We start from the raw sequence: 25535 nt of genomic DNA, 5'->3' as shown, positions 1-25535 counted from the left end.
CGGCTTTTAGCCAATACAACGATTGTTTTAATACTTTTGTGTTCTCTAATATATTTCCGACCATACAAATAAGTCAATGAGAAATAAACAATTTACAATATTCGATAAAGATGACGAATTTTTACACTTATACTTAAATGCGCTTGGAATGGTGCTGTATGATTTATCAATCATAAAAAATGTAAAATATAAAAATCGATTCATGGAATGAGCTTATAGCTAAAATGCAAACGAATTTCCCCGTTATCTTCGTATATATATATAGATATATATATACATATATATATCATATACGTTAGTTTGGCTCGATTCAACGGCGAAATATTTAATCTTATTTTTTTTCTCAGTCATTATTATTTAAGGTCTTGAATGTTATATATACAAGCCAAATATAAAAAAAGACCCCTCACTCAAACCATGAGCATATAATTTGTTTTCATCTCAACCCTTATAATTTATTATAATCACTAAAATTCAATATTGTTTGAAGCAAACGTAATATATATACCGTGTAAATATACAAAATTCGTTAATTAAAATTATCAACGACACCAAACATATATATTAGTTATCTTTCTCTCAAATGCATCTTTTGTAGCATCTGAGATGCTGGCCTTTACAAGCTTTACAACTCGTTTCGATAATACAATGCAAAATTCAATATAAAGTAACAAAGTTTAAAATGTAAATTTTTTCGCTTTTTGTTGTTTTGCCTTTTTTTTTGTTTCTTCGTAATGGAGGGACTGTTAAATAATTAATATATTATATCGAACTCGAATACAGTTATACAAAAATGAATTTGTACGATGATCGACTCGGTATAAACTTACGACATAGACGTATCAAATAAGTTAAAAAATTTGGCTATGATTTTACGACCTACGTGAATTGCATAAAATCTTTTGTCTCTCATATAACTGCTAATGTTCCGTCATACAAATTGTATATCTACACACTGGTTTAAAGCCATTTACCGACTTCTGTATCACTTGCTTCAATAATTAAACGATATGAAATCCGGTATTCAATGATACATACGTTCTTTGCTTCTAAAGCTTTACAATCAATAAAATTTAATTTATAAATTCGTGGAATAATTGTTTATATTTATTATTATTATTATTGTTGTTGCTGTTCTTATTATTAATGGTAGTAGTAGTAGTAGTATAGGTGGTTGTAGTAGTGTAGTGGTAGTGGTAGTAGCAGTAGTAGTAGTAGTAGTAGTAGTGGTAGTGGTAGTGGTAGTGGTAGTAGTAGTGCTAGTAGCAGCTTTAATATTGTTATAATTAATAGTATGTCGTTTCTATTACAATTATTATTATACAAATTGTTATTGTTGTTTTTATCGTTGTTACAAATTATACTACGTATAATTCCTTTTATTTGAATACTGATGTTGCTAGATTCGTCCACAGTATTTTATTGATAATCTTGTACAACAGTCAGCTATTTCATAACAACGTATTAGAAAGGAAAAATATATATTTTTTCAAATAGAACGAATTTTTCAAATAGAAAAATGTAATGGATAGCGAACGTATGTCTCTGTAAACTTACTTTCTGTTTTATATAGACAACGAAAATAACACAAAAATGTGTTCGTTATTAATAAGAATGAATTGAAATGTATCAAAATATATTTTCTTTAAAGGTTAACGAGCAAAAAGATCCATCCATGCGAAAAGGTCCAGGCAAATAGATTGAGATACTACGTAAATAACGAGGAATAAAGAGTTGCAGGTAAAATAAAGTGCAATTAATACGATCGAAGCAGCCAAGTCGCGCGTGATTAGAAGTAATCAAAAGAGTGTGAAAGGAAAAAGGTAATAGAATAACGTGGAATAAAATTGAAAGTAATAAATATAAATGTCGTAGGACGGAAGGGATCGCAGTGAGTTCGAGTGTTGCATAAAGTACAAATTTCCTATATTCGCGGCTTGTAGGTAAGGGTGACGTGAAAAGTTTGTACGTCCATTTCGGTGCAGTCCTGGGGCCTAATAGCCACGTCCCCCTGCTGATGCATCTTGCCGCCAAGCTGCTCCTCGCTATTCCTGATAATCTTCTCGGCGGACTGCTGGTCGATCGTTACCCGCGCCCCCTTCACCTTCACAGTCTCGAGAGAGCGAGATTTGGAATTCTCGGAGGAGCCTCGAACCTTGGCCCCATTCTCCTTGTTGCGTCGGGAGGAGCTACGGTGCAGCCGAGACTTCTCCCGTGAAGAGTTCCTTCGTAAACTCGGACGCTTCACCGATTCAGCGCTTGCGCTTAACCCCGTTGCTGCGAACAAAGAACACTTGTACGACTCTCGTACAGATTTTTTGTTTTTGATTCGGGCTCTCTCATTCTCTCTCAATGACAACATTCGTGACTTGGCTAGACGTTAGCGCGAATCGTAGCGCTAGTTCATTTAATACTTGTTGGCTTTAATACTTGATGGGAAGGCAACGACTAGACAAGCGTAACCGAGGCTTTCGGTTGTACAATTAAAACGACAGACAACTGCAAAAATAATATAAATTTTATAAGCCGAAAGCTTCGAAAGCTCGCTCCTGCGACACAGACTAACGACGTTTGGCTCTCTGGTCTGAGCGAGTCGTACGACAACGAGTTCGTACGATGGCCCTAGTGTAGTTATAAAGTTAGATTCTGCGTTAACTTTTACAGTGGCTCGAGGTGTGTTTCAAGGCTCGCACAGGTAGCAAAGCTTGGAAGCGGGTGTGTTAAGCTCGGGTCCGTTCCCTTACATATTCATACCGACTTGGCTAGAATGTATGGAACGTTTGCAGTCTTTGCTCGGCTCGTTAGCTTACAAAAGTCGTATCTCGGCTCGTCGTTTCTAGAAATCCATTCAAACATCATCCGTGCTCATATTTAAAATCCATTTCTGTAAAAATATACGCCTCGAATGAGAATAATCTTAAGCCGTTGGCCTGATCAAGTGCCCACCTCCTTATTACCAGCAAAATTAATGGCAATGTTAAATGATTGATTCAAGAAAGATAATTAGGAAAGTATTGCATTTGCACTGCTCGTGCACGTATTTATTCCGTTTTACCAATTCTTAAGCCTTACAACGATATTCAACAATGTAGCACGTAAGGATGGAAAAGTAATTTGAATGAGAACTTACCAATGTTGCCGGACGACGACCGATTGGAGCCGCGAAGGACGTGTATAGCCGTAGGATCGCTGTCGGTCGCGGCCAGTCTTTCGCTCACGGGAGTGAGAAACCATTCGGACCTAGTTCGCATGCGTGCGGTTTGTCGCTCATGTACCTGACGAAAATCGTGCATCGATCAAGGATAGTTGTTTCGACTTTTGGACTGTTATTAGTTCAAAATTATACAATCAGCAGCAATATTTAACAAAGTGGTGCGAAAGCCAATTTCTAAAGTGTAAACAACGTGGCGAAAAAAATTGTAGTTCGTTAGAGCTAGTTAAAAGAATGATGGAAGGTGTTATTAAATATTAAAGTATTATTTAATTAGAGTAACTTGGATAAATAAAGATAAGAATTTGCTTGGTGATATCCAATTGACTGCCATTGACTTGAACAATTAGGCTGTTTACAACAGAAGGTCCTCAAACAAATTTATATAATGTATAAGTACATACCGTGATCACATGTGTACAGTACTAAAGTTTTCCTCTATTTCAAAAGCAATTGTTATAATACTAATAATAATAATAATAATAATAATAATAATAATATTATTATTATTATTATTATTATTATTATTATTAGTATTACTATTATTACTATTACTATTATTATTATTATTAAATTGCAATTCGTAAACATTGTAATGTGGGCGCGAAAGAGTCTAATTATCATGTATCGATATCAGGATGTACTTCACTATTATTCCCAAGGGATAAAGTATATTCATTCATTTATTTTAATAACAACGTGCAACGTGCAAGAAAGAGCAGAATCATACCACTTTTTATAAAATAAAAACAAGATTTATGTGACATATATTATATTACTTGAGTCTTTGATACATAAGTTCTGTGCACTCACAAACCAGCGTAAAAATTGTATAAAGAAAGTGCAAAAGGTGGCGTTTTTATACATCGGTATTACATTCAAGCAGGTGAAAATTTAATCCGAGATGATACTCAATGTGCGGCTTTATGTACATACAGATTAACGTGTGATCTAAGCCTCACCTCATTTATAAGTATTGCAATTTACTGTAAAAAAAATTTTCCTTCTCCTCAAAACGCCTATAATCTAAACAATTTTAAAAAGTCTACTACAGATCCGCTAATCATAAATACATATACAAAAAACGTATAAATAAATGTAACCACTATTATATTGATGAAAATTTGAGGCTCCTCACTTAATTTAGCATTTTATTTTAACTATTTAGCATTACTTCGCTATGTCTCAGTTCCATTTTTTTAAATAATGCTCTTATCGAATTTACGTGCGCGCGTAATTTAATTAAAAACTTCACAATTCTAAATAACCCAGATTAATGCAATAAAGCTCTTATTTTTAAATGCATTTATTCTTGTTTCTTAATTCGATGACGTGAGATGCCTTAAATTTTTTCATGAACAACAATAATGAGCAAATTGACTCCATGAAAGCTACATTTAAACGCAATAATTATTTAATTATTTATAATAGAACGCAACAGAAAAATGAACAAAAAAATAACCAAAAATTATGAACGACAAATGAAATTACACTAAATACGATGGACAAACATTTTCAATAAATTAAATGCGTAAACATGAAAATCTTTTTAAAAACACTTATGCAGTCTCATTCTCTTTAATTGTTGTATCAGTATCTTGCTTATACTCGATGTCGCATTGAGCAATGTCGCGTAATTTCGTGGGATCTCGCATTTATTGAAAAATTATGCAGCATGATTTTTTTAGTATAGCAAAGAACTTGTTATACCAATTAATTTGATATATTAATGATGATTTAACGCGTAGCTTTAATACAAATTTAAAAGCCAAACATGGAATGTCAATATCCTACTTCTTTTTTGCTAATTAATAATTATAATTTGTGTGGTGCTGTCAAACTGCAGTGATGCAAAAAAGAAGCATTAAATTTTAAGGTGCATGATTTTGGAATTTTCGTTTCTTTAAATGATTTGTGCAATTAAAAACATGATTAACGCATGGCATGCTAAATTACTAATTAATAAATTTCCATGTAACATAATTAAGCTATGAATACATCTACATTCTCTTTATGATTTACAACGATATACTAATCTCAAAACCCGATCGAGTTCAGGAATGTACTAATGTAGATATTCTCTTTTACTTTCATTTGATCACGTAAATTTTTGAGACCTATATACGTGTTATTATTTTTAAAAATGACTAATGTTCGATCGAAAAATCTAATTATTTAACGATATCATTTCGCTTAAGCTTCGCCCACGCCTACCTGAGGCAAGTAGCTGAGACTCTTCGTACTTTCGGCATAACGATTAACTGCTCGAAGTTCGTCCAGTGTCATTCCTGCATGACGCGAGTGGTGACTCCCATTGCTTGATGACCGACTCGAAGCCTACAATCAGAATCGAAATTATTTACATTTACGATATATATATATATATATATATATATATATATTTAAGAGATTTAGTTCAAAAATTAATTATCTTTAAACTTGGCAATTCCTGCATATACTGTACTATATATATATATATATATATATATATATATATATAGATCTACACAATATTTTTGTTCTTATTTATTTATCTTACTTATTTTCTTTTTTGTTCTTATTATTATTTACGTAACACACATACAGATGCAATCTAACTTAATTTTATCAAAATTAAAGTTGAAATGTTTAGTAGAAAATTGTATACGTACAATAAATAGAAGAAAAAAAAAGTTGGTGTTAATGAAGCATTGAAAAATATAAAATATTATATTAAAAAATTAAAATCACTATTAAAAAAATTAATTTACGAGCTTTTATAATATCCAATTTTTAATATATATCATGTTAAAATTCGCTTTAATTATTTACATTTCATATTATCAAAATTTTTAAATAAAAAATTTTTAATGAAAAAACTTCGAGAAAATACATTTTAATTTTCTGTATTATCTTCTAAGTAAAAATATATTATTTTGAAAAACTTCGATTGTAGTTTTTGTTGAGTTTCAATTACCGACTAGTAAATGGTCCATACATTATTTCTTCCAAAAATTAATTGTAAATAAAATACAGACAAATATTTCACATTAAAAATCACATCTAAATAGCTTATATTTCTTTAAAAATGCTTGATATTACTAACGAAGTAAAATGAGATGGTAACTTTTATACAATAAAAATAGCCTGGCTTGATTTCTCATAAAATGAAAAATTTGTAATATAAAAATAAATTAAACCGTAAATTGTTGAATTTAAATGTTTGATATATGTTTACGTACTTGAAAAAAACCATTTTCCTCTAAACTAACTGATAGGCGAGTATAGCTTTCTAGAAGTGTATTTTCTGGAATCATTCCAAGCGACGATGTGAGTTCTAAGGATTCTGGTACGTGAATTAATGCTGGAGTAGATTGTGATTCTTCTTGATGAGACATTGCTATATAACAAAAAGATTTACCGTACTTTATAAAAATATGATCGGATGAAGTTTTTGTGCGATTTTTCGTATTACAGTGCAAGCTTACATTCTAGATTAAACTTCAATCCCCATCTCTCACATTCATATTGTAACCAAGTCTTTTCTGCTTCTAGTGACAATTGCCCTGCAGTGATATACGAAAAAAAGGTGTAACTAATAATCATCATTATTTTATTGTTAACAACTACAAATTCACTACTTAAAGCAATGAAAAAAAGAAATTTTGAAAAAAAAATTAAAGCCGAAATATTTCTTAGATAAGACAATAACGTGAATAATAAATATATTTTATTAGATACTTACGTGATACTAACGTATCGGGGGGATAACGAAAACTAAAAATCCAGTCTTCTTCGACTTTTAGTATTCGTCCAGTAATTCGTGCATAAAATTCATAGTTCTCTCTTCCGAATAAATTCGAAACCCCAAAATTATCTATCATGAACTTCATTACTCTTGTAGCAACCTAAACATTTTCAAATTAATATAAATAATACTCGTTTAATTAATTATACAAAAAATTGACATATCGATTTAAACTAACATATTTTTTAAATATTCTACGATATATCTCATGATTACTACAATAACATCATTGAATTTATATGGAAACCATAATTTATAATTTATTTTAAAAATATATAAATTTTTAAATATAAACGGTTGTATCTAAGTTATAAGAAGAAAAAATAATAATAAAACAAATAAGAAATAACGAAGGAGATTTAGCAATGATATCATTTTCAATATTTAAATTCGAATAGATAATAACAATAGCACTTATGCCATGCTCATATGTTGAAAGGGAAAATTATTGCAATTAACGTTCAATCGATTTATTATTATTATTATTTATTTAAAATTACGATATTACGAACTTTATTTTTAATACTTCGAAATTTAAAATTAATTGAAATGTCTTACATATTGTCAAGAGATGTAATATTTTTATTTTTACCCTATAGCATCTGAACGTCTATCATGGCTCCATCCCCTTTAATAATTTAAATAACCTACTGTATTTAAATCATCATGCATACTAATTGCATAGTAAATTTGTTAAGCATTAATAAATTCGTTCGTAATTAAGTTATATTGATTTTATTAGTCGACTGCTTTTCACTTCATGCTTGCTTTACGCAATTCATCTACTATACGATAATATTTGTAGAAAGACGATAATAGAAGGAAATCTACGACAAGAGTCATCACAATATTTTAAACACTCAGAACTGGTTGAAAGTGAAAACATACAACATAATGTCGGTATGGTAAACTTACTGACACTTCCGCCTGTCGATGATTGAAGGCAAAATATGAAAAAAAAAAGAATCATACTGTACTACAATTGATTCAAGCCAAAAGGCATGCATGGAATGAATGGGTAATTTGATATTTGGTGTTTCTTATTTATAAGTATTATGTCAATTATACCCTTTATAATAATTTTAATACGACAATACATAAATTTAAATATTTAATAATAATGTGAATAACCAAACGTGGTATTTCTCACAATATCATCGATATTACAAACAACATTGAACGGGAAATATTTATTAAATGTTTTTTTTTATCCACTAAAATATTTTGTTCAATCTTTAATTATAATTATTTTACTATTATAAAAACAAATTTGAAGTAGTTTTACCATACAGTCTGTTGTGTGTAGAAAATTACAGAAAAGCTTTAAACTCTTTTATTTATTATATTAATTATAATTATGTTATTTATAACATAGTGGTAAAAGCATTATATAAAGTTTTTAATGTATCCTATAGTAAAGTAATCCAGTTCTTAATATTAAATTCTTTTAATCTGAATAACATTTTTCAGCATATTAGAATATGTATGTTAATATTAATTTCATCTTAAAAAGTTAATAAATATTATATAAATAAATAAGAAAAATTAGAGAAGAGATGTTTTCAAATATGATTGCAATTTGAATGATAATAATATAATGTTACATATTGATTTCATTAATTTTATTAATTATTTGCTTTTAATATTTTAAGCAATGTAAATAATATTGCTTCGACAAAGGCTTAACATGGAGGATGCATAAAAAAAAGGGATTTGTTTGTTATAGTTTCGATTGACATTTGAATTAATATCGTTGAAATTTAAGCATTCTATTTTATTCTTAAATTTAACACTTATAAGATGCAATAAAATAAAATAAAAAATCATGGTATAATAACAATAAATAATACTGATTTTATAATTTAAATTATACAATTAAAACAAATCTTTTTTTTCAATATGCATAAATTGTGAAGTGTTAATCTCTTTGATAAATAATAACCATATTAATGTTGAATTAGAAATTAAAAATTGTACAATAGCTTGTTATGACAAAAATCTTTAGCCTACTTTATTTATTAATGCATTTAAAAACAATGAAAGATACCTTAAACCTAAGAACGTCTTCCATCTTTGCAGTTTTCCCATCACTAACACAACTTTGGAAGAAAGATGGAGCAACGGAAACACCAAGGGCTTCACTAGTCATACCTGTTCTGGCTCTTTCACTATTTACTGCAACCACCCTAAATGTTCCAAATAACAATACCAATAAACGTTGAGTATATACTGGTAAAGAAGTGATCAATCTGTAAAAATATTTACACTATAAATACAAATTACATATTTAAAAGAAATGAAAATCTAATGTTTAAATCATTAGCACGATTTTGTTTTCTTCTTAGGTATTTTATTTATCTTACTTGTGAATCTGGTCCCTTTGTTGTTCTATGCTATCCAGTTGAATAACACTGAACAATTGTTGTTCTCCTTCTCTTCCAAAAACACCACCAGGAATCTTACGCAAAAATTTTTTAAGAACACTGGCTATTGTATAAACGCTGAAATTATCCATGTTCACTAATCGTCCAGTTTGAAGAAAATGAATCAATTTCTTCATGTTACCCTGGTGCCCTGGAGCTCGAAATACATCTTTACGTAATGGAGCTTCTTTGTTTAATTTCAAAATTAAAACCTACAAATTTAAGAGATTAACAGGCTTGTAATACATTATTGTTATAAAGTTTAGTAACTAAAATTTACCAATAATGGTCCAGGTATGTCATTCTTACAGACTTCATCAAGTGGAACTCCAAATTTAACTCTTTAAAAAATTTTATGAAATAATAAAATCAATTTTTTAGATAAAGAGGGGTCGATAAGAAATTTTAAATGTACAATTCTGATATTAAAATATCATTTATTGATTTTATTTTATACAAACACTATTGATTAATGAAACAATTCGTATTAATTTAATATCAAAAATAAAATAAAATTAATTATTTATTACCTTAATATTTTTAAAATCAGAATATTAAACTAAATTTTCAATAATTTCATTTCATTAATATATAAATAATATTTGTATACATTTGTAGGTATATTTATAATAATTAGGGGCACCTATTCTGCATTACATAATTTTGTCTTCTTTGTGTTTTTGTATTATGCTAATTTTATTTCTTGAAATTTGACTACTACACTTATAAATATCCAAAAGCGTAAAAAAACAAATAAACAACATCCATTTTAGCACTTCATTTTTAATAACAAACTTTAAGATTAAAAAATTAATTTTTTTTAATACAAAATTATATTAATAGAAGATTATACAAGATTATATTATAGAATAATATAGAGTATATTATTTGCATTTAATTATATATGTAAAAATGAAAAGAAAAAATAAATAAATAAAGTAAAGTAGTCAATTGATATAGTTATTCTCAATAATATTCGTTCTACAAACTTGATCTAAATAGATAATAACGGTGATACTAACTTTTCCAATCTTCGTGGATAAGGTGATACGGACGAAGGGTGTCCACAACTGGTAACTACATTGCCAAGAGTTGCTGCACGTCGATGCATTCTCTCCGTCCAACTACTCATTGTGACTTGATTGGCCTTTCTTTCTCCGTTGACCAAAATCCTCACTCAACCGTTACTCAAACATGTGCCTTTGTTAATTCACTCAGGACTACTCTTCAATAATCATGAGTAGCTGCAACTACAAAAGGGCAGCCTAGTTATCCAGCCACGATTAACGGTGATTTACACGATGTCGTACATACAGACTCCCCCTCTTCAAAGAGAGGGCTTTCACTCACTCGCTCACTCTCTCCCTCCCTGCCTCCCGCTCTCGCTCACGCTCTCTCTCTCTCTCTCTCTCTCTATCTCACTTGATCTCTCACTCTTTCTCTCTCTGTCTCTCGCTCGCTCTTTGCCTTTTTTCGGACGCGCGTCTCTGCTATCTGTCAAGTCTACTAAACTGGCGCAAAACAACGACTCGACAATCGTCTTCACGACGATGATGATAAAGGCGACGAGTCCAAATTCAGAGGGCATAACCTAAGTGCGCGACCCTAACTTACGAAGGCGACCAAGCGAATAAGAGAGGGGAAAGAGAAAGTTAGGATCTTGTTTGGATATAGAGAGAGAGAGAGAGAGAGGGAGTGAGTGAGAGAGAGACGGGCAGACAGCGAGTGAGAGAGATGGAAATAAAAAAAAAACATAAAGAACACAAAAAGATATGTGGGGTAAAAGAAATTCGTAATAAAAACTAACCCTGGAAGATGTGTAAGAAATCGTGGATCATCATTGCACGTATTTGTCTTTCTATTGTGATGTAGCCGAAACGCTGTGTTATGGAGAAAAAAAAAGGAGAAAGAAAGACAACTGCGACCCAGGTAGGTCTCCTCCTCTCGTCTAATATTTACGTTGTCCTCACGGGGACAGCAGCAGCACACGTTGGCTGCATGTTTTTCCTCCCGTATGATGCTTTCCCTTTCGTCTCCAAAAACGCATCAAACGGCGACGCTGCTACTCCACCTGATTCCCCAGCACAACCCGAGGAAAGGCATCGCAGTCGCGCTCGCTCTCCCGTACTCACGACGCCTACCGCACTCAGGTCTACGCACTACACTGCACGACTGCACGCCAGGTTCCTGCCCTGTTCGCACTTCTTCGCACACAGAGGATAGTTTAGTCGCCTTTCGGCTCGTTGATGCTTGGCGTTACAATGCCCGAATACGTGAGAAGGAGGGGAGAAAGAGTCGGCTACACGATAGTTTCTCTCCCTCTTTTTTACGGTCGCTACTACGGTCAGCCACACCTTCTGATCTTTTGACTTCGTCTCCCTCTCTCTCTCTCTCTCTCTCTCTCTCTCTCTCTCTCACACTCTCTCCCCGTCTACTGTTTTGAGCGAGGAGCGACTTCTATCGCACACGTTTTGTCAAGCGTGTATAGGTGTATGATAGGACCGCAGGCACGTACAAAAGAGTAATTACCAAACAAAATCTATTTAATGGAAAATTTTTTTTCCACGAGTATTGAAGAACGAAATATACACAAACATACACCCACACCGAATGTTTTGTAATTTGTTTCCCCAACCGACTTCTTTCTAACATAATACTTTCAAACATGATACATATTAGGCTAAGGCAATAGTCAGCGTAGATTATAAATAAGTTTAATTATTTAATGCAGGGTAATTGAGTTTCGTTAGTTGTGTGACATTTTTCATTCTTTTGTATCATAGGCAAATTTGTCTAAAAATCAATATGGCTTCAAAGGAAGCAGAAAATGAGTATGTGTAGTGACCGTCATAATGGTGTATATAGTGACAAGGACATAATATCTACACCTATCTCACTACTATTCAATATTACTTATTATTTATTATGTAAACCATAGTGATATAATGACATATAATAATAATTTATTAATACCATATGATTAGTGCTTGTAAAATGGGTAATGAGAATAATTGCTGTGGTATGACAACTGCTGCAATTTTATTTAGAGTACTTAATAAGCTTTAACAAATAAATAGAATGAACTTTTTTTATTCCGTCTGCTGTCATTTATATACGGTGATAAAAAATTTATTAAACCATTATATTTCAACATAAATTGTGTAGATTATTTTTAAATTAATTTCTATCAAAACTCGTATCGTTCTAAATTGTAAAAGTGTTTTCATTTGTAATTAAAATAATTCAGGCTTGTAATTCATTTGACTAGTAACGGATCAACAAATTCATTTTTATTTAAAATTTTACAATTACTGTTAAAAAAAAAACAATTACTAATAATAGAAATCCAATCTGCGCTCCATTATTGTGAAATATTTTAAAATTCAAAACGCTTTGATACAATTCCTAAACTGAAATCCTTGCTTACAATATTCAGTGTAATAAATTATATACAAGTCTTATAACAGTATAAAATTGAAAATTATTATTAGTTCAGAGTCTTAATTAATTCCATAATTTTTCATTTGAATAAATATAAAATTGCTTACAAATTCTAAAGCTATATTTATGAATCTTAAATAATTACTGCTCAAGTAAAAACTATTATCATGCAAACAATTATCCATCAAACCAAGTAATTGAAATTTTAAACAAGATTTTAATTAAATTTATCATTTATATATTTTTACGGGTGAAAAGTGAAAATCACTTTTTAGAATTATTTATGTTATTAAATATAGAAATATAATATTATATGTAAGGAAATTCGTATAAGATCGTTTTTGAAATTTGTTAGAAATTTTTATGAGCAATTTATTTTATAAAAAAAATTATATATGTTTTTAATATAAACAAAAAACACTAAATATAGATATTACAGTTGAGAAAATATTCTATATATTTCATTGTATACTTGAAGTGTCGACTTGAAGGTATACGTTAAATCCTTTAATAAATGTCATTTAATTTTACTTTTTATTTTCTAACCATCTGTAGTATACAAAAACACTTCTTATTACATGATTTGATATCGAGAAGCTTAGTACAATATTAATTTACTTAATTACATATACTAAATCTTATATAACTTTATGTAATATCATAATTTAGAATAGCAAGGTACTAAATTTCAGAAACTTGAATCTTGTAAATATTATTTAAAAAAAAATATTTTAAATATATAGAATTTAGAAGTATTGAATTTCAAATAAATTGAATTCATATTATTCAAAGCTTAATTTCAAAAAAAAAAATCAAGGTTTCTAACTACTTAAGTATATTTTTTTTTTTTTAAATCAAAGAACAATATTATTGCATGAATTATAACAATTCATAATCCATTGGCTATTTTTAAAATATCTCACAATATATATATATATATATATATGCCCAATAAAAAAAAATCATTTCTTAAATTAATAAAGGCTTAAATTATATGCATCTCATATCAACTATTTAAACTATTAATAAAGAACTGCAATTATTTTTTACTATAGTTTCTCAATCAATTCTTTATAATTAGTTAGATTCTAATTATGAAAAGAAACCTGAACTCTGTAACCTTACAATTATACTACAAATGAAATTTATATTATAAATAAATATTCCAAATGCCTATTTTTTTCATTACACCCATCGATAATTTTTGATTATCGTTTCATAAAATTATTAAAATAGTAATAATTTCTTTATTGTGACTTAAGAATGTAAACATGTATTTCTTATTTTATTCTATTCTATTATATATTCTATATTAAAATATTTTTTAAATATTTAGTGGACATATAAACATATAGAAAAATATAAATATAAAATTGCATAATAAATTAATATTATAAATTATGTTTATATTATTTAAAAAGCATAATACAGGTACGAGTTAGGTATAAAGTATATTAGAAAACCTTAAAATTTATTATAATACTTCATATATTCTAGTTATTTGTGTGAGTCATACTTTTATATTTCATTCACTATTATTATAGAAATTCAAGAAATGATTAATTTAGTATTGAAAATACATTCTTACAGGACTGCTTTTTTCAAAAAACGATGTAAAATACATGTTTTTTATTTAAAGGAATACATATAAAATAACTATCACTAAAAATAAATTATATTTATTTTACAATTAATTTATCGATAAAACGATAAAAAGATTTGAACTATAAAAAAAATTCTTACTACACTTAAAAACGACTGGAAAGAGAATTCTAAATAATTCTTATTCATAGATTAATAAGCAATTTTGTAGTTAGTTAATAAGTAATTAACAAGTAATTAATAATAAGAAGTTAATTAACATTAGAAAAAAGCAGCGTTTAACAATATGTAAAATAAATCAATTTATAATTTTTTTAATGAACGAATTACTTATAATTTAAAATCATGATACAGAACTGTATATTCGTTAAAAAATATACATAAAATATATCATGTAATTAAATAAACTAAATAAATTGTTGATTTCCATATAAGTAATAAGGAAAAAAATTAAATAACTACAAATATATGAAAACAGTACATCTTTAGAAGTTCTGATTTGTATTAATTTCTATTGAAAACAAATTTCATAAAATGAATGAGACATATTGACAGTTGTTTTAAAAATGTGTATTTTTTTATCATTTTCAGGTGTGTAAATGTTTAAGATTTTGTTTACATTTAAAAAATATAAAATTAGATTTATTATATTACATTTATTGTTCATTTTTGAATATTGATAAATTCGCACCAAAATTATAAAATATATCATATAAAATATTACTTTTTAGGAGACTCATCAATGGAAACAAAAATACTGTTAATAAATATGTGTAGTTTATAATTTTTTTTAATATGAATATATTTATTCTTGTTATACTATTGTATGACACTGTCTAATGACATATATTATTATAACTATTATATCATGTATTATTAATAGTTGCGATGCTAATAATATAAAATGATGATATAATTAATATATAAAGTATTATAAAAATATACTTTATTTATATTTATAAAATATAAAAATCATAATAATTATAATTTGTATAATTACTGAAATAAATTGATAAAATTAATCCAACAAAACTGTGTGAAACTGTTGAAAAACTACATTGATGATTTTAATTTATAAAATTATATGTATTATTTATCACATTAATTATAAATAATGATCTTTACAATTACTATTATAATGCTATCTTCAGAACTAATATATTGTACAATTGTAGTTTTTATATTTCAAATAAAAACATAAATTTTCAAGTGCCATGAAGTTATTACTGTTGCATCGTTATTCCGGTTTCTTCATACTTTGTTAAGTACCGATTCAAGTAATGTAGAGTCTCGAAACCCACCTCTACCATAATTAAAATAATAATCATCCATTCCAAGCGAACATGATGCCTATCACTGAGATGTGAAGAGAGTAATTCAACCAATTCAATACAATGATTAATTTTTTCATTCATCACCTAAAAATACATAAATTATCTTAACATTATTTGCAAATTGTTGGTGGTATACATGCAAAAATACAATAAGATTAAGTTGATTATTTTTAAATAAAAATTTCACTTCTTTATTAGCAAATCCTGCAAAATATTATAAATTATACCGTGCAAATATAATTAACTCAATTTGAATGAGAAATGATATCTCATATCATAATAAATACATTAGAATCAGAAATTAGAATACAAAATTCAATTATTCAATTAATTTCTACGAACAGATTTTCAGCCAATACATGATATGGATATGAAACACTACATGCAAAGTTAAATACCGTCTTTTGCTCATAGGCGTGGCTAATTACTAATTGCGTGGCTAAAATTTCAACGTCACGACTATCTAGCGTTACAGCTCTCTATCACACATGCATACACTAAATACAATACCATCATTAAATGCCATGAACTCTTATTATTTTCTAGATTGTGACAAAATTGTATAAATTGCAGCAACGTAGACCAGAATTGAAATAGCATTATGTAATGGAATTTAACTTTAAATATATATATATATCAGAATTACAAATTAAAATAGAATGAGACTTTAAATTAATACGATATACCTAAATAAATTAAGGCTTTAGAATAATTTTAATTTCTAACATACGTCAGCTTACTGATGGTATGAAGAATTTACAGCAAGGAATGCAAGAGTTAATCATCGTTTAAATCTTCAAAAAGAGATTAATCAACTGGAACAAATTTAGAGGCATCGTAAGATTCCTCACTTGTTCTAAAACAATATTTCATTAAGCACGTTTATGCTGCGTGATGAATACATTATTAAAAACGAATTTTATAAATTTCAATAGAATAGATCAAAAAAAAAGTGAAATCCACAAATATGTTTATAATTTTTAAACAATCATATAGTTTATAGATTGTTATTACTAAAAAAAGATGGGAATATGACAAAACTACGTATTTCGGGTTAATTAAATTAATATAAAAAAGATAATTGATATTTAACAAAGATATATTCTAATTGTTATTACCTCAATATTAATGCATTCTATCTATTAATAATATTAAAACGCAATTACAACATTACGTACAAATTTAATTCAACTTAAAAGTATATTAACTAACACCATTGAAGAAATGAAAAAAAAACCATTTGAATAAGTAAATTAAATAATTATACGGATAGACAGTTTTTTACTTAAGGTGATATTAGGAGAAACTAATAATTGAAAAATAAAATATTCTTAAAAACATAAGACTAATGTAAAGCTAAATAATGCAATATTGATGCGTTATAATTAAACTATATCAAAAAGTGAAACTAAACATTATTTACGCTATTGGTTACTTAGGATCCTTAATAAATAAACATTAGAAGATCTGAAAAATGATTACTTGAATTATTGTCATGTATAAAATCATTAATTTCAATCAAAATTTTATTATCTAAGCATGAACGAAAGAAATTATTGCATTTAATAATGTAGTAATGATTAGTTACGATGATTAAGATGAATTGGATGTATATATCATGTTAAACTGTAAATAAGCTGAACATGTAGGATTTTATTGGAAAACACGAAATTTCGTTTAAGAAAAATAAAATGAAGATCGAGACATAATTTTTAATAAAATTTTATCAAATTATTGTATAATTAAATGTTCTAGATATGTCACATTTGTGACATATATTTATTCTTCGATTGATAAGAAGATTTTTAATTAAAATAAAAAACAAATGCACAATTCTGACGCTAACAAATAAAATTAAAAAATTAATATCGTCTTCTTACTGAATTATTTTCATTGGCTTGTACCGAGTATCTAACATTAATTATTAAGTTATGTGATTTTCACATTCAACACTCAATTCGTTTTATGATATTTTAAAAATTTCTAAAAAAAATTCTCCGAATCAATGATTATTTATATAATAAACAAAAAGTATAAAAAAAAAATCATTCAAAACTTAAATAAATACTAATTGCGTAATTGAATTTCATTTCATTTTCTTTGGAATGTTTTTTAAAATATGTTTTTAGTCACTTGTACAGTTTTTATCTAAAAAATATATCATTTGTATACGTAATATGTAACATTAATATGTATGAATAACATAATCGCTAAAAAATTCAGAATCAAATGTCAAATGAATCCGTGCACGATACGGGAAGATTTAATAAATTATTACTACGACTAAAATTTACTACGATTAAAAAAGTAAAATACGAAACAATAAATAAGGAAAAGAATGTATATCAATAAATAATTAAATAAATAATAAACGTACTTTAGTCCTCTTAGAAATATTAAAATATCCGCAAGTTCGTTGATATAATATTTCTAGATCATCTTGTTCCCAATAAAAGTCGGGAGTATCCAAAAGATCTGAACTTAAATTAATCATATGTCTTAAAGCAAAAAGTTTGCCTTGTTTCATCAAAACTGCTGGTCTTGTTAATTGAATTTTACGTCCTTTCTTTAAATCTTCTGTAATAAATTCTATAGAATCTATATAACGATCCAAGGAAGCTTCCCAAATACCCAATTTTACACTTTGTGATAAAGCATTTGAAAACGTGTATTTATCCAAATTTTTATTCGGACAAAGGTATATATCGCCTTTTTTCAAATGACTTCTTTTACTAAAATTGTATAATATTAAATAGTGGAAAAAATGAATAATTTAATGTATTCTAAAACGTTAAAAAAAAAAACCAATGCTAAAAATACCCTTCTTCTGTATAAGTGTACATCATTATTTCTTGTTCAGCCTCAACAAAGTCATATGAATAACAATTTTCTTCATATGATTTTAAAAACTCAAGTAAATTATTACATTCAACATCAGTAGTATTCCACATGACTATAGTACCCTGACGAAAAAAAAAAATTTCACGAGGCTCAATACTGATTTCATATTTACCTACTGCGTGTATAGCAACTGGAATAGCTGAAAGTAAAGTACAATTTATTTATAACTTTAGTATTTACAAGTTGAAACATAAAAATTTTTTATATTTTATTTAGATTTGATATTTGAAAATAATAAGATGATAAAAAATTGATGGAAAATGAATTCTAATCATTTAAATATAAATGTATCGAACAATAAATTGAAACTTTTTAAGCAATGGAAAACAACTAATTTAAATTTAATGTAAAATATTCGATATTCAATTCTTAATATACAGATATTATGTCAATATAATTTAATGTATACATAAAGTAATTATTAAAAGTTATTAACTTATCAAATACAATTCGTGTAATAAATTTTGTTATAAACCTCACAAGTATGAGTGTTTTTTTTTCATTAATAACTTTAATATTTAAAATAAATTTTTTATCAGAGTAAATTTTTTTCTATGCATATTTATTTACTATAAAGTATGGTAAATTAATTTAAAGCACTGTTTGCCTAATTCTGTTATGATAATTAAAAATTTACAAATAAACAAATTATTATAAAAGAACCATAATTATTTGTTTATCACATATAAAATATTACCATTGCATTAGATTAAATTAATTTCTTAATATTAGAAAATTTGTGGTAATAAGTTTTTATTTATATCAGCACACCATTATTAACATACATATATAATAGCACCTAAATATAAATTATAATAATTTGATGATAATTGTAATCCTAAATTTTTAACATTCATCGTCATAATAGTGAATATAATTAATATGTATACCATTTATTGTTTAAAAAAAAAAGGTTTCAATGAATGATTATTAACTAAGCCACCGTAAATAAATTATTTATTAGATAAAGTAATTTAATGAGTATATTTATTTTTATATTTAGAGAAAACTTTAAATAAATTTCATTACATTCAATAAAAAATTAATATTTATACTGAAAAGACGAATATTGTCTTCATACATTTGATTCAATTTATAATTTCTAAATAAACCTCTTTAAAACTCACCTATTACTTACAATTTATATACTGAATTTCAAAGTTTATCTTATTAAAACACTGAATAATTTAATTCTTTTTTTTTATTTATATTTATATTTATATTTATACAATTAGAATTTTAAATTATATTACTAATTAAACTGAATTAATAATACTTATCAACTGTTTCGTAAGACAGACGATATATATTTATATAAACATGTATAAATATAAATATATAAATATATAAATATCAAGATACGTATATTTTTTAAATTTTCAAACAATGTAAAATTAACTTCTAAGTTTATAGACTTAATAGAAGGTAACTTTCTAAATCCAATATCGAAAGTGATTGATTTATCTATTCCGTGCATCTTTACCAGATTGCGATCGTATTGAAACTAAACGTTTAACTTTAAAGAAATATAAATGGAAAGATATAAATAAAAAGTCATAAGCACATAGTGTGAAATGTAACTGGAATATGTATTGACTACTCTTAATGTTGTTCGTCATAAACCATAACATCTAATCCAATATAACAATTATCTTTGCAAATTATAAAGTGGATAATGTATTGAAAAACTGTCGTTATTGTCAAAAATGATTTAATTATTATCCGGCTTTATCATTTCATTCAATGGAATTTGGAATGTTGTTTATTTAAAAAAGAAAAATCATTTAAGCAATATGATTTATTGATTATTTTGTGAAAGAATGTAATGCAAAATCCTAAGTTAATTGACAAATGAAAAATACAATCGTAAAAATTAATTGAAACTGGGTATAAAATTAAATACACCATGGCTTTGATTACTGGAAAACATTGCATTGACTAGTCTCGCATAAGAAATATCTACACATAGAAATTATTCATTTTATTATACCCATGCGGTTGATATATAAATCAACAGCTATTATGTAATGTCTTAAATGCCAACAATCGATATACTTCAAACTTCATAACTTACAATTTCTATAAAATTTGAAACTTTTACCTTTTGTAATTATATACCAGTTTCCATTCAGAATATAAATATTTTTAAATGATTTGAAAACTAAAATACGACATAAATTTGAGATTACAACTTTTTGTAGCGAATAAGAAATTATTAATCCGATGTTTTAGTTCTTTAAAATAGAGATATTGAGCACACGAACCCTTACTTATAAAGACGATTCGTAACGGTTTTAATTTAAAAAAATGTATCCGATGCTCCTGTTCTTTCCATCATTTAACATTATTTTCAAATAATATTATTAAATAAATTTTAAATATTTTATAAGAATATTTGAAGAAACTATTTCAATGACACTTTAATAATTTATACCATTAAAATGCTAAAATTACAATAAGGGAAACTAGTTTAAGTTTTAAATGTTTTTATTATTTTAAGATAGAAAACTAAAGCAACTTGGCGATTAAATATAATGTAATACTTTTATAATGTAATAATTATATGTAACGTACCATAAGTATTTGGTACAGATTTTAAGAAAAAAGTATTACGATACAGATTGAATATTTCTTTTTTAAACATTTTTTTTTTTTTTAATATTTTGTGAAGATTGAAAATTTGAAAATATTATTAATTTAATGCCTAATGATCTTGAATGTCAAATAATTTTTTATTGAAATATATAAAAATATATAAAATTATTAGCCAAAATTTGAGTAAAAATACTAATTCATTTTATAAAGAAGGTTAACAAAGTATGAAAAAATTTCGAAACTCTTAATATTTAGTAATATACTCTAAATTTACATTTAGAAAACATTGTTTCGTTTTTAAAAGTACCAATATTCACTATACTACTAGAAATTTCAATTATTCTTAGTAAAATGTAAGTAAGGAGTTTCACCCATTACAAAAAGTATTATTAAAAATTTTTAATATAAAAAGAATTAAATTCCAAGAACATATATTTGTTATTATTTATCTGAGAACTAATAATGATGTATAAGACTATTGAGCACTATAGTTATTGGAAAAATTTTAATATTAAGTTTTATCCTATAATATTACAAATTATTTAAAAATTTTAAAATATATAGACAATGATATATATATATATATACACACACACACACACACACACACACACATATATATATATATATGTATAAATAACCACATGGTTACATACAGAATAAAAAAGATTATACTCAAACAAACTACAGTGATAGTATTTGAAAGGAATATTATTTTTTGTTAATGTTAAGTAAATGTATTTTTAATGACTATGAATTCATTATTAGTTTGATAAAAATTCATAAAGAAAATAGCAATTAAGTTTCTTTTTGTTTCATAATACGAAATTCATTATTCTTTTTAGTTTTGTATTTTATATTACAATGAATTGTGCTAGTGATAAATACGATTTCTTCAACGAATAATAAAATCTAAATTATTTAAAATCCTTAATATATTCAAGACTATTAAATAATCAATATATTTATTTATTCTTCGAGAAAAAATATTATACTACTTTTCATAATTAATTTGCAATAATATTTATGTTCAAATTTTATTTAATTTAAATTTGTATTATTAACAGATTTGGATCATATTAGAAAATACTTTTAAACTGATTTTGATGCAATATGTTTTTCCTTATAATTACAAATTTTCGTATATTTTTTAAAAATAAATTTGTTCTTTTTACCAATTTGAACAAATTAAACAAGATAGCTGAAAATAATAACATATACAGTTATTGAATATTTGATAAAAATTATGAAATAATACAGCTTGTCAATTCTTGACTAACAAAGTCTTTGTAATTAAAAAAATAAATTATAAAATAATAAAATAACTTCTGAAATTCTTTTGAAATATAACAAACAAATATTTATTAATCAGCAAGTCGTTTAAGTTAAAAATTTATTAAAAAATAATTCAATCGCATCACGTCATATTAACTACAGGTTCCATTGTCTTATAATACTTAGAATTCTGTAATTATAATGTTTATTTTATTATCATAATGAATTCTTTTTAAAAAATGATAATAGTATGTTGCTGTTTTTAACTCCGCATATTATTATTACATTATATACATTTATGAACGTAATAAGCTTCTTATTAAATAATGAATGAATAAGAATTATATGCGCATATAACAATAGGCAGATAAAATGAGTAAAGCGGACAAAGAAAATGATAAAAGAGAGAGAAAGCGTACATTTACCGTTATGACAGGATATAAATGTGCAAAAGTGTGTTTAAACATTTGATCAGACTTAAAGGTGACGAGTTTCGATGTGCCACTAAGAAAAAAGGCGACCTTGAATCGTAAGAAAATACGCGATCAAAAGGTTTCATTTATTATATAAATAATCTATCAAATTTTATAATTTTCAACACTGGATGGTTCAATTTTATATTTTAAATATACTGAATCATTATTTCAAGTGCTTCTTTAATCGGATAATGGTATTCTTCCACTGTTAAATCATATAACGAAAGTGTGGGTTAATTTTTATGAAAATTACGATTCTTTTGCAAGTATATTGATATTTTTGATAAATTTTATAGCACTAATTAAGATATTAATACATAAGAAATTAAAATTATATAGTTAATATATAAATAAAATTACAGTGATTGACAAAGGAATACAATTAATTATATAAATAAAATAAAAAATTGTTTTTACAAGATAACAAAAACTTAATATATATAATACAAAAAAAAAAAATAAGACATTAGTTGGATATTAATAAAATAAAAGAAAAGAAGCAATGAAGGAATTTCAGAGAAGGAATAAACGAGCATATCAATAAACTCATTATAAATATTTTTATAATTTTTATTTATTAATAATACGTTAAATACATATTAAATTATAAAGAAAAAGTTTAATATTTAATATTTTTTGTAAAATATCTAATGCTATTTCCATACATATTATAAACATTACTGATTGAATAAAAATGTAGAAATGAATGAAAATGAAATAAAAATATCGAATTATACCTTATGTAACTGTGGCAGTCTATCATTACATTTTCCGAAAAAATATAATATTTCTTGAACAAAATTGGTTTTCGAACATTTAATTTACCTCTATAGATTAAGTTTCCCAATATCATTAAATTCGGAAGCGGATTACCATTTAAAAAAGATTCAAAACTTTAAAAATTTATATTTTAGTCAACCATTTTTGAATAATTGTTAAGGAATTGTTAGATAATAATTTTTTATTTTGAATACTAACGTGTTTATTTTATATACGAAACAATACACACCTCGTTCAAGTCACAAAATGTTATAGTATACATTGAAAGAAGCATGTAATACGAATTTAAGAAGAATAAATTATTTAACATATAATTCAATTTAAAATACAATTTAATAAAATGAAATTACAATTAAAACGAGAGCTTAAATTGATAAAAAAATTAATATATTTGTTTAAGGTAAAATATAACTTGTAATTTGAAAAAGTTATAATTTATAATTATTTTTTTTTAATTTCATGCCATGAATTGTTCAAGTTTGTCAAAGTGATTCAGTTTGATTGCAACGTTATGAAATAGATTAAATATAAAAAGTAAAATTCTTTTTTATTTTATTTTTCAAATGGCGGCTAAATGTAGTGAGGTTTACTGTTCAATTTGTCGTATATACTTACATTTATCACTCGATTGTATCTCCATGGGTGTATACAGATTTTGTTTGATTAAACCCTCCATTAAGCTTTCCAAATCATAATCTTCGGCAGTAGCTAATGCCTTTACATTCCAAAACTACAAACATGTATATAAGTATATGTATAATTAAAATTTGTACTATAAAAATTACTTGAATAAATTTTGTTATTACAGAAAAACTAATGTTTAATTATTTTAAATTAAATATTAGCATATAGACTTAATAATGGAAATATTAATATTAATATTTAATAGTATATAACTAAGAAAGGAAGCAATCAATGCTCTATTAGGTCTTATTATTAATGTACTACAATTTACAATATTTTTAGAGTCGCCTTAATAATCATATACTACAATATATCTGTAGCTATTAATAAGTTTTACAATTGAAATAAGTTTTCTTGCAATTATTTTAATAATAAATATTTCCCAATGTACAAATTGCTGATTTTACTTAAATTTCGGTATTTAGATAATAAATAGTCATACACCAAGTGGAGATGCAGCCTCGGATTTGAGTGTCTTTTTTTTGCGAATTGGTCTCTTTTTCATCTGCATTGCAGAAATGTTTTCTTGCATTTCTTGAGTATTGTTTAAAATTATTTTGGACTGAACACACTTACACTTTGACATTTATACTTGAATTTTTTATTTGATAAAACTGTGGAATCATGTTTTTCATAAACTTTAGAAAGATTTCTGCAGAAATTAAGACAAAATCTTAAGCTTGCCGTTGGTGATATTAAGTTTCTACATAAATTAACACACATTATTTTATTATTTATAATGGAATTATCCGTATTCACCACTTTCGGCACCTTTATTTTTATAAAAATTTACTACAACTGTGATTACGAGGATAAATGATTATATTTCAATAGATTACCAGTATAAATTATTTACTATATTATAATTACTACTGTACATTATTTATTTATAAAAATTGTAAAATTTGATAATTCTAATATGTTAGTTTCTAAACGTTTGTCAACGAGAGAAATAAGGTTATCCACCTTTCAATGCAAACAGTGCAAACTCGTATGTATAGTATCGCAAAGGCACGTGTTCATTAG

At 26.1% G+C, this 25535-nt stretch overlaps 2 protein-coding genes across 4 annotated transcripts; both read right to left on the bottom strand.

Annotated features, from left to right (window-relative positions):
- Positions 1 to 1564: 1564 nt before the first annotated feature.
- On the bottom strand, positions 1565 to 11346 carry LOC105364468 (Rho GTPase activating protein at 71E). Of its 3 annotated transcripts, none has more exons than XM_011502392.1 (12): positions 11229 to 11346; positions 10444 to 10671; positions 9702 to 9762; positions 9362 to 9633; positions 9046 to 9247; positions 7914 to 7925; positions 6936 to 7098; positions 6679 to 6756; positions 6433 to 6590; positions 5426 to 5548; positions 3131 to 3275; positions 1565 to 2277 (listed from the first exon to the last, which is right to left on the bottom strand). In XM_011502392.1, the coding sequence occupies exons 2-12, from the start codon at positions 10551 to 10553 to the stop codon at positions 1925 to 1927; spliced, it is 1677 nt and encodes a 558-aa protein (XP_011500694.1). In that variant the 5' UTR covers positions 10554 to 10671; positions 11229 to 11346; the 3' UTR covers positions 1565 to 1924. The 3 variants fall into 3 exon arrangements, with proteins under 3 accessions (XP_011500694.1, XP_011500695.1, XP_011500696.1); XM_011502394.1 differs by lacking the exon at positions 1565 to 2277 and adding an exon at positions 2288 to 2884; XM_011502393.1 differs by lacking the exon at positions 7914 to 7925 and having other exon boundaries at positions 1566 to 2277.
- A 4264-nt stretch (positions 11347 to 15610) lies between these two features.
- LOC105364467 (required for meiotic nuclear division protein 1 homolog) lies at positions 15611 to 25070 on the bottom strand. Its single transcript, XM_011502390.1, has 5 exons — positions 24952 to 25070; positions 24441 to 24555; positions 18619 to 18838; positions 18176 to 18530; positions 15611 to 15882 (listed from the first exon to the last, which is right to left on the bottom strand). Exons 1-5 carry the CDS (start codon positions 25039 to 25041, stop codon positions 15688 to 15690), a joined length of 975 nt encoding a protein of 324 aa, XP_011500692.1. The 5' UTR covers positions 25042 to 25070; the 3' UTR covers positions 15611 to 15687.
- Positions 25071 to 25535: the final 465 nt, after the last annotated feature.

Source organism: Ceratosolen solmsi, unplaced genomic scaffold, assembly GCF_000503995.2.
Source record: "Ceratosolen solmsi marchali unplaced genomic scaffold, CerSol_1.0 scaffold39, whole genome shotgun sequence".
Taxonomy (NCBI): domain Eukaryota; kingdom Metazoa; phylum Arthropoda; class Insecta; order Hymenoptera; family Agaonidae; genus Ceratosolen; species Ceratosolen solmsi.
Note: the sequence above shows the minus strand (reverse complement) of the source record. Positions and strands in the feature narration are given on the sequence as shown.